General features: G+C 34.8%; 2 protein-coding genes across 2 annotated transcripts; both read left to right on the forward strand.

Moving 5' to 3' along the window:
• The first annotated feature begins 728 nt into the window (after positions 1-728).
• On the forward strand, positions 729-5713 carry LOC135683668 (dehydrogenase/reductase SDR family member 12). Its single transcript, XM_065198991.2, has 5 exons — positions 729-1016; positions 2207-2364; positions 2982-3353; positions 3959-4123; positions 4557-5713. The coding sequence occupies exons 2-5, from the start codon at positions 2211-2213 to the stop codon at positions 4826-4828; spliced, it is 963 nt and encodes a 320-aa protein (XP_065055063.1). The 5' UTR covers positions 729-1016; positions 2207-2210; the 3' UTR covers positions 4829-5713.
• Positions 5714-5842: 129 nt separating this feature from the next.
• LOC135683659 (uncharacterized) lies at positions 5843-10143 on the forward strand. Its single transcript, XM_065198977.1, has 4 exons — positions 5843-6848; positions 7234-7258; positions 7630-7784; positions 8303-10143. Exons 1-4 carry the CDS (start codon positions 6549-6551, stop codon positions 8804-8806), a joined length of 984 nt encoding a protein of 327 aa, XP_065055049.1. The 5' UTR covers positions 5843-6548; the 3' UTR covers positions 8807-10143.
• Positions 10144-10907: the final 764 nt, after the last annotated feature.

A 10907-nucleotide genomic window follows, 5' to 3' on the forward strand; every position in this document is an offset into this window, starting at 1 on the left:
ACTAAACTTACTTACACTACAAACTTAAAAAAAGAATAAAACTACACAGTGATTAGGAAACCAAATTTAAAGTATCGAGGCTCTTGTTTTTTGAGAATAACACAGAAGTATTCTATAAAAACTTGAGCTCTAAAATTTTGTGAACCTTAAGGAACTGGGGTACTCCCTGTCGAGGATGGTTTCTTATAAAAAATGAGTGTATTTTATTAAACTGCATCTATTATTCTGTAATTGGCTGCTCTTCGATTTACTCCAAATCATTATTCATATTCGTTTTTTGATAATAATTATGTTTCTGAGCACAATTCGCGTCTTTTTCTTCTTTTCTCGAAACCCTAGGCCGTGCCCTTCTCATCATGTGACGTAAGAATTTGTCGGCGCCTTTGAAAAAAAGTGATGAACTCGATTTTACTCTGCTTTCGTTCAGAGTAAAATTTCCAATGATAGAGGATAAACAGCAGATAAGCGCATTAAATTCTGCAGCGAAAATGGACAATTTTAGTATGTTACACGATCACTTTTCAGCATGTTGGTCCAATATCGAAAAAAGTGATGGTAAAATGTGATCGTGTAACCCGGCCTTAAGCCCTGTTAAGAAATGAAAATAGGGATTGGCCTTTGTACTTACACTTATTCTCTTCTCGACGTTTGCTTGAATCGCCAGGTTTTCGGCATTATTGATTCACTTTTGAACTCTTCCACGCTTTTGGAGATTCCCCAGTTCCCGCCTTTTCATCAGCAGCTATACCCAACTTACTCTCGTGTTTGTCGCATGCTTTTCGATATGTTGTTATATAATATCGTGATTTCATGATCATCGAGCTAATTTTCAAGAAAGATTAACAAAAACAAGTTTCTTTACAATAAAAAAAGTTGTATAAAGCCATAATCCTTTACAAACACAGTTACTGCTTCATCACATCGCTTCATCAGCTGCCGATAGCAGGAGGGTGGGACAGTCTGTAGATTCTGTGAACCTTTACTTGGCATTCATCATTAAACGACTGATTATACAGGTAACTTTAAGCTGTTTTCCCTCGCCTTAACAGTTGAAAATTGACAGATACCAAGTTCGTCCTCTCGTTGTAGGAGTTGCCAAAATCTGACATTACAAGGCTACCATTTTTATCCGGACGTTATATTTCAATAGTGAATGCAATTTCGTTTGTCCGACTTCCGCTCTGCCTGATCAAAGAATTATGATGTAGTTCTGGATTATTGTGCTTAATCTTCAATAGATAAATTATCATTTTCGATCGTATATAAGGAGGTGATTTCTTGAAATTTGTGGAGTTCACTTTGTTTCATTAACTTCGCCACTAGTGAACCCTGCAACTTTTTTTTAAGAAGAAACTTTGGAGCTAAAATTCCAATGCTGAAAGTGCAATGCATGGGCAATAGAATATAGTTTTTAGTAACAAAGAGTAACACTAGATAGCAACACGAATTGGTTGGTGGAGATGTATACATTCATTGGACCCTCTATAAAACAGACACCGTTTTGGGCCAGTATAATCAGGGACTTCATAGAATGGGGCTCAGGGGTCAAAACACATCCTGTTGCCTTTTGATAGGAGGGACAATAGGGGCCAAATTTCCCTTATAATTAAAGTGCCCTTTAAACTGGCCATTTGTAATAACCAGAGAGATTCATATGAAATTCTGATTGTAGTGCCTAACTCATAACAACATTGCTTAAAACTTGTAAAAATAATTCCTTATGTCAAAAGTTAGTCAATGTTCAAGATACCTGTACAGAAGCTTTTTTTATTTCTATTATAACTCTTGAATATTATTTTATGTAAATATGTATGCTGCTATAAATAGGGTTTTATAATTATGGTTTTTAAAGTATCATTAATTGCAATTGTTATTTTCTAGTTAGGGCCCCTTGTAAATCAACTTTGCTGAAGGGCAACCCTAGAAATGAAATATGAAGAGAAAAAATATGAAATATGAAAAAAATTGAAACAAAATGGCAGTAACAAAGGAATTAGTAGAACCTGGGAATTATCTTTCAAACACCCTCTTACCCAAGCCTGCCCCCTTGCCCCTCGTCATTCTGACACCCCTAAATGTATTTGTCCATTATTTCGCAATCTTTTGTTTCATTATTCATATGCCAGTGCTCCCCTTGCAGCCAACTAAATGTCTGTTTAAACAGTATCAACATTTAATTGATAAATTTTCTTTCACCATATGTTAGGAAAATGACATTCTACAGAAAAGTTGTCTGGTACACCAGAGGTCTCAAAGAGTATACAAAGAAAGGCTATGAAGCTGCTTTCAAAAATTTTGAATCTCTTGACAACATTGATCTTTCTGGCAGAGCTTTCATGGTAACAGGAGCTAACAGTGGAATTGGTAAACTCACTTTTAAATAATACCCTGTACTCAAAAAGAGGCACATTTTACTTCTTAGATTGGAATTTAAAAGTAAATTCTTATGTGAAAAAGTGATGTATATTTTTTCTTTGCTGCCCTGCAAAAATATAGACAGATATAGCTTAACATAGTTACTAACATTGAGCTGCATTCTCCTGCAGTTTGGTAGAAATCAATATGCCTCATTACAAGATGTATTTATACAAGGCAATCTTTACAAAAACTAGAGTGTCGATTAGATATCATTAGTGTTATTTTGAATGTTTAATATGGAAAAATAGAATAGATTTTTATTCTATGGTTACAAAATAAAATGATATTTACTATTGGCCCTGAAAATATTTAACAAAGAAACTATACAATTTTTAATGGACATGTTGCTCAGCTGCAAGTATTTGTAATGACTGTCTTCCCAATGTAAGCTCTTTTTTATTTTTGCTCATGACTTTTATTTTATTTTTCAATAGATTGTGTCTTGTAAAATCTCTGTATTGTTTCTCTTTGATGATAAGACAGATTAATTATATTTTTTTTATCATTTTGATTGATTTTTTGTTTATCATGATTGAAATGTCTTATGTCTTTCATCATTTCAGGGAAAGAAGCAGCTCTGGAAGTAGCCAAAAGAGGTGGTACAGTACATATGATCTGTAGAAGCGAAGAGCGTGGGAAGCAAGCTCAGCAAGAGATCAAGGACTCTTGCAGCAATGAAAATGTCCATTTGCATATATTAGATATGTCCAACCCAGAAAATGTTCAAGGCTTTGCCATGAAGTTTATCGAAGATGAAAGACCCCTGCATGTGTTGGTGAATAATGCTGGGTGCATGGTTAATGATAGACAAGTTGATGAAAATGGGCTGGAGAAAAACTTTGCGACAAATACTCTTGGAACATATTTACTGACAACTGCCCTTGCAGATCACATTAAAAAGCATGAATCACCGAGAGTCATCACTGTTACTTCAGGTATAAACATTATATCTATCCATCTCTGGAAACACTAATCCTGGAAACTGACTTTTTTTAAAAAAAACAAGGTATAACTTGCAGTACAATAAATCTTTCTGGCAGTATTTTGGGCCTTGATTCCTCATAAATGTAAGAGATGCCAATATTTAATATTGAAAAACAATAGACATTTGAATTTCGCACCAAGGCTAAGATTCATTGGACACTATCTATCAGTGACTCTTTGGCACATAGCTAACACTGCTGGTTGTTTTGGTTGCTTGATTCAAATGTATAATAGCTCATAAGTTAATTGTTTCAACAAATAACAATAAGAAAAGAAGCAACTCCAGGATCCAATATGCCAGGGGCCTTACAAAAATTGTAAACATCTATAGGGTTATGTGCACCTATTCTGAGGCCTAAGCTGCCAACAGCTGCAATGATATAAACTAATCTATTCACTTATGTATGTACCCAACAAACTTTGGGGAAATGGAGAAAACTTTTCCTATGGCATTGGCAAGAGTTCTATGTCATTGCTCAATAGAACAAAGACAAAACTAGCATTGATGTTTGTTTTATGTAGTTATTTTGTTTGTGATTCTTCTGAATGATTTAAGGTGGTATGTTGCTTCAGAAGCTGGATCATGAAGACTTGCAGTTTGAAAGGATAAACCCCTTTGATGGTACAATGGCGTATGCACAGAACAAGAGACAACAAGTAGTTATGACTGATTTTTGGGCTAAGAAGTATCCTGATATTCATTTTTCAACCATGCATCCAGGTACAATAATGCTCATTGTTTTAACAAATTAATCTTAGTTCAGCAATAGGGGCAATCAGCTCTCATAAATTTGCAGAGTTAAAAAGCAGAACCAAGAAAACAAGACAGTCACACATTCAATAAATGTTAGTAAGGCCAATGAAAGCAAAGGAACTTGATGTATCACACCCAAACCCTGCCTTGTTTCCATTTTTACCTGATGGAGATCTTCAGGACTTAGAGGTATTGTCTATAGGAAAGATGAACACTTTTTTAGCCTGCGTGCAATCTTGAAAAATAAAGAAAGTTACAATTTCAAGTTCAAGCATTTATTACTAGCTGCTGACGAATAATCATTGTCTCAAAATTTTCAAAATTTATGTACATGTTACTTGTATTTTCCACAGTCCCTGTGATTGTTACTTCTTCAAATAAATAGCTATGATTGCTCTAGGTTGGGCTGACACACCAGCTGTTAGAAATTCAATGCCAGATTTCCATCGGAAAATGGAAGGCAAGCTAAGAACACCAGCTGAAGGAGCAGACACCCTGGTATGGTTATGTGTATCACCTGAAGCAACCAAGCAACCTAGTGGAGGCTTCTTTCAAGACCGTAAAACTGTCAAGAAACATCTACCACTAGCTTGGACTGTATCCAGTGAAAATGATGAAGCAAGTTTCATGCAAAAGATGGAAGACTTGGCAAATAAATTCAGAAAAAAATAGGGTGATTGCTCGCTATGTGATCAGAAAAAGATCAGTTGCAGCAGACTATTTTTATACACACTTTTTAAGAAGATAGTTCATGACAATAAACAACAACTTCCAAATGCACATTAAGCATTCTTCTTCCTCAAAAATGCCTTCTTTTGCCTTAATCTCAAATTCTTTTGTGAAGTTTTTTTTGAAAATCACTGATCTATCCTCCGAAATGTAAATTGCATCCTGATAACCTCTGTTCCGCTTCCCAATACTGTTTAATCACAGACCTGTAAAGATTTCAAAATTTCAGGCGCATTCTTCAATGTGTAAAGCCCTCCCTTGTCATTCTGTTATTTCTATTGTCTTCTACCTGGTCTTTTTCTACCCATTATCGTGTTTCAAATAGTCTTAAAAGCGATTGACAGGTGCAAAATATGCTTAAGCAATCTCTCAATCAACTTTTAGCCAATCAATGAATGTGATACGACTCACATGCTTTTTGATTGGCTAATATTGATTAACAAATGCAATTAGCCCCTTAATGCCTTTAATAGTGTTTTCACTCGTTATCACAAGCAAATGCTCCAAGTATGGGTGTTCCTATGTCCCTTGTATTTCGGTTACCTATCCTTTTTTGAAAAATAAGGCCTCTAATTTACAATAATTGTCAATGAATTATGTATGTATACATTATTTTATAATAGTATTGATTATATCTTCATTTTAATACCCTACATTATATTTCTGCTCAGATTCTGCAGGTGACCTAACAACGTAATGCTGTAAAGACGAAAAATATTTTTCTAAGGTGATCTTGCTAATTAGAGAAAGATGTCTGTAATTGTAGCATTTCGTTATTTATTGTACTAGATAATGAAGTTAAGTGTTTCATAAACTGATTCCAATCTATACCATTATTTGTCATTGCTCCTGCAGTTAAGATCGGTAGGAAGATGGTATTTCGAGGCATGAAGTTTGCTTGTCTCTTTTCATACAGTGCTAGCATAAGCTTAAGGAAAGTTGCAGATAATACAGCTACCTCTGTATTTTAACTTTCATTTCAACTTGTTTATACACGTTAGACCATCGAAAAGTGTAGTCTAACTTGCATACGGCTAAAATAAAAACTTACAGTTACATAAAGAGATATTTTAAACTTAATATGGAATATAAATGTTTTATTTGGGTAAATATATCCGTAAGGGTTTCTTACGAAGATAGTCCTCCAGTTCTAGACAGAATAATTTAAGCCCTGTCCTTCAAAAAAATGGCTGTGCGAAGTTCGAAGTTGTTCAATTGTGATCTTGTTTTAAATCGAAAACAATGCTAAGCTGCAATGAAGTAACTTGTCTGGTTCGATATTTTAAAAAAAAATACAAAATGAGGAGGTAATACTTTCTGAATAGCACTTTTTTGATAAAATACTTTCAATCTTCAATTTAATGAAGCCTTGAATCCCATTGTTGAAAGACACATAACAGTCTATAATTTTCAAATAACGGTCTGATTTTAAATTATGACAATTAACGAGTTTAATTTTGAAATAGTAATTTGATTGCATTCGGAGAACGGGTTCAATATTGTTTCAAAACAAATTAACCTCTTCTAGAATGTTTTAAGTACAATGTAATTAGCAGGTTTTGCGAGGAACCGAACAGCCATTCCTGGCCAAGCAATCAACCGTTTTAAGCCTATCTCTTCAGCACCTCGTTTTACCACTGCCTATAGCAAAGAACATAGCAAGATGGCGTTTGCAGTTACCTTAAAATGTATTTATATCTGTTTGATTCAATTTGCGTGTTGTGAAAAGAGATTTGTCTCAAATGTCCTTGATAAAACAAGGTCATCCTGCCCAGATATGCCTAAGAAAGTCTACACAGTCACAAGTGAAATGCAGTGCATTCACAGATGTATGAGGAACAAAGATTGCAGCACGATAAACTACAGAAACGAGCAAAACGTCACAGAAAACTGTGAAGTGTTCATTGGTGGCCACTGCGCGAATATGGAAGATTCGGAGAATTGGAGAACTAGTGTCATTAAGGTGAAACGCTAATTAATATCCTATTTATTCAAATTTCATGGACCTAAAGTGCATTGTCAACTGTTTATGCGTCTTTACGTCACACTCGCTTGCACGTCTATTCTCCCTCTAAGCTACCAGTTCTTTGCGTTGTTTGTATTGCAACTATTGTCTCCAATTTTAGAAGATAAATGATTTGACAATCCAGTTATAGCCCAGTTACAACTATAAGGAAATTTACTATTAACGCTTGATTTTAATTTTGAAATTAATATTTTATTTCAAAACTGACTGATATTCACTTCAAAACATTTATCTTTGAGCATTCTCTTTAATCTTTCAATTTGATTTCCAAATCGAAATAGTTTTCAGGTTTATTAAGTATATCTTTAATTTTCAATTTTAGAGCGAATTATCTCCAGCGGCTAAAGGTAAGGAAAAAGAACCTAACAACAACAAAGAGTAGTACTGTGGTTATATCATAACTTTTTGTTAAAGTTAAGTCTCCTGAACAACAATACAGCCGAAAAAAGTATCCAGAATTCGTATGACCTAAGTTTAGTATTTACAGTATAAAAAAATATGAACTATAGTAAATTTATATAAAAAAAAGTTGAAGAGAATTTATAGCTTGTATTGGCCGTTATAGTCTAGGTTAGGATTGGGAAGAGGGTCAAGTTTCTGAATATTTTTAGCACTTTTTTAATGCTGAAAAATGATACATAAGCATACTTTAGTGTCACCCGTGGGTAACTGTATTAACAATTTTATGATTTAATTAAATTATTCAATTCATCAAAAGTTTTTAGGAGTTGCAAAGAAGTATTTATGGACAAAGAAAATTCAGCATCTGGGGTATACCATTTAGAATCAGGCCCTCATTTCTGCAACATGAGTGAGATTCCAAATTGCGGAGGAGGTGGATGGACTCTTGCGATGAAAATTGATGGAACACAGGTAACTAATATATTTCTATCAAATTTTTGACACTGAAATGAGATATATCGCAGCTATTACTGCAGCCTTGACACAGTTTAAAGTTTTTTATACTTTGTTGCAACGCCTCTGATTGCTTACAGATATTCAAATCTTTTCCATTCTCAAGAAAACTGTTTGGTTAAAAAACAAGGCAGGGAACACCCATACATTAACAAAGTGCCAACATTTAACTTTCCTTATAAAGTTATGTAATAGTTGGACGATAATTGGTAAAAGTAATTGGACGAATATTTATGCTATGAAGTAACTGTTAAATTTATTTGTATGACTGATATTGTTACGATGAAGATAGGTCCAAGTCGCGATAGTAGCAGCGTATTCCTGAAAATTATGTTTGATGACATTTTAACTTTAAGTTATCACACTCCTCTTTGTAACCTTTTACCTTCTTAATTTCAAATACAAAGTCTCATACCATTATTATACTTCTTGACATGCTTATGCAAGACGAGTTTTATCTATCTATTTGTTTGCAGAGTACATTTTATACTGACTCGCAGTATTGGTCAAATGATGAAGTATATAATACGAAGTTAGGGATCCATTCCTTCTATGAAAACGAAGCAAAGTTCCCTGCCTTCAGCAAGGTTGCATTTGACGAGATCTGCATTGGTATGAAGGCATCATCTGTTGTGAATTGGCTGCGTTTACCAGTAAAAAGTTCCTCCCTGCTTGCTATTTTCAAACCTGGTACCTATATACAAACCAACCTTGGAAGGACGGCTTGGAAAAACTTGCTTCTGTTATCATCGTTGCAACGCAAGTGCAATCGGGAAGGAATCAATGTGAAGAACTCAGCGGGTAAAATCAAGGCAAGAATCGGTCTGATTGCAAACAATGAAGATGATTGTCATTCCGTCGATTCGTTTCTTGGATTAGGGATTCCAACCATCATATGTGGCAATGAAGCATGGACAAGCCCGTTTGTCGACAATGGCCATGTACGAATCGTTGCAATGGGCTTTGTACTTGTCAAATGAACATGTCCTTGGCTGAGATAATTTATAACAGTCAGTGACTGAATTTTTGCATTATACTCAATATAAATCATGTTTGAAACTGTGAAAAGACATTATCTAGATATACCAATTTATTAACATCTTTGCATACAGACAAGCAGACACTCGGACGGAATATGCTCTAGCCATACTAATAAGCAAGATACAGTATCTTGCTATAAGCGATACGTAAACTTGTGTGATAAACATAATTTACTTTATTGCCGATTGCCGATTTGAAACACTAGCAGAATCTATCCCTAACGACTTTTGCAGTTCAATAGGATAGGGCTTTGAGCAAAATGAAGTCTTTTGAAATATTTGATGCTAGGACCACAACAAGCTTAAGAAGTTCTTTGCTCTCGCGGGTATTTGCACTTGCAATTCTTTGCTCTCGCGCGTAAGGACAGTGGTACACTTCCCAGCAAACAGCAATATATAGTGGAATCCCGATATAACGAACTCCGAAGGGGACCAGAAAATAGTTCGTTATATCGGGAATTTGTTAAGCCGGGAGAAAACGTTTTTTAGGTTATTTCGCAGTTAACGCCTAAAAAACCTGCGATGGGCTTGTCTCAAACTTCTGTGCACATTTAACTTTAAGAAACTAAGCTGAATTCAAATGTTTCTAATGGTTAGACATTGAAAATGAAAATCTTTATTTTCCTCTTATTATTTGTGACCAAGAAATTGCCAAAGCTAGTATAACTTCACGTCTAGTTGGCGGCTGAATGACGTCTTCGATTACTTCACATTCTTGCTTGTCTTCTTCTGCTTCTCCATCTGGGTCTCTCAATAAAAGTTTGTCGTCGCTTATTTTCAATGTCTCATATGAAAGAGGTATTCGTTATTGTCAATGTACTCATTCGCAGTAATTTCTGACGCAATCGAACTTTCACCTCGTGCTCTGAGCCTATCAGCCAGTGCTTGAAATGTATCGTCGGCATGTTTTGCCGATTATAAAAATGATTTCCCACCAGATTAAGCGATAAATGAACACCGAAAATAAATAAACAAAGATAACAGATGAAAAATTAATGAAAATATCGTTATATCTAGGGTAATTATGATGAAGGGACCTAAAAATTGGTTCGTAATAACGAGAGTTCGTTATATCAGGGGTTCGTTATACCGAGAGAATCTGTAAGGAGTTTGTTAGGCAGAATCCAAGGGACCAAACATTAAGTTTGTTATACCGGAAAGTTCGTTTTATCCGGGGTTCGTTATATCGGGATTCCACTGTATGTGCAAGCAAATATATGTCTTGATTCAAACGGAGAAACATTTTTATATTTAAATGACTTACTTCGTTTCAAAGTATTGGTCAATGTGATTTCCTTTGTGATTTCCTTTTGTTGGCTTCACCAGCGACCTAATGAATTTTAATACATGAAATAGGTAATTAAATTAAGATATTCACAAAGATTAAGATATCATCTTTGGGATGGAAGTGCACACGAAGACGAAGATAATAATTTCGTAAATATACGTTGCTGTTAACTGGTCCACACTGTAGTTAGCAAGAGCAGACACCACTGCTTTATCCTCTCTCATCAGTTAAACTTCCAAACTGACAGCGTTTTTTAAATTTTTATCATAAGCTTTGTTATTCTGTTTTCTCCTAGGCTTTCCCTTGCTATATTGAATATTTTAGCCTAGAATATGCATTATTTTAAGTTTCACAACAAAAGCCACGCGATTAAATATATCTTTAAATGATAGTTGTCATTACACTTAAGCCTATTAGATAAATGAATGAATAAATGAATGAATGAATGAAGTCGCGTATTTTAGCAGAAGATACTATGAGCTGCAGTGTTTTTTCTCTTTCCTATTCTGGTTGGGACAACCGTAATGCCTGCCAAAATACTTGGAACACTCAGCGATTGTAAAAGTTTTAATTTTCTTTTCCCAAAAAAATCACTTCTTTGTTTCCCCATCTTCCTAGAAAAATGTTGATGGTTTAGACAAATATCATGCAAGCAACATAAAATATAGTACTTTCTAATTCCCCACCCCGTTTTTATAGTAAACCGACATTGTTCCGTGGGGGAGACAGAATTGGTTGAATTTTACCTTGATT

Source organism: Rhopilema esculentum, chromosome 17, assembly GCF_057945365.1.
Source record: "Rhopilema esculentum isolate cy_ngs chromosome 17, ASM5794536v1, whole genome shotgun sequence".
NCBI classification, from domain to species: domain Eukaryota; kingdom Metazoa; phylum Cnidaria; class Scyphozoa; order Rhizostomeae; family Rhizostomatidae; genus Rhopilema; species Rhopilema esculentum.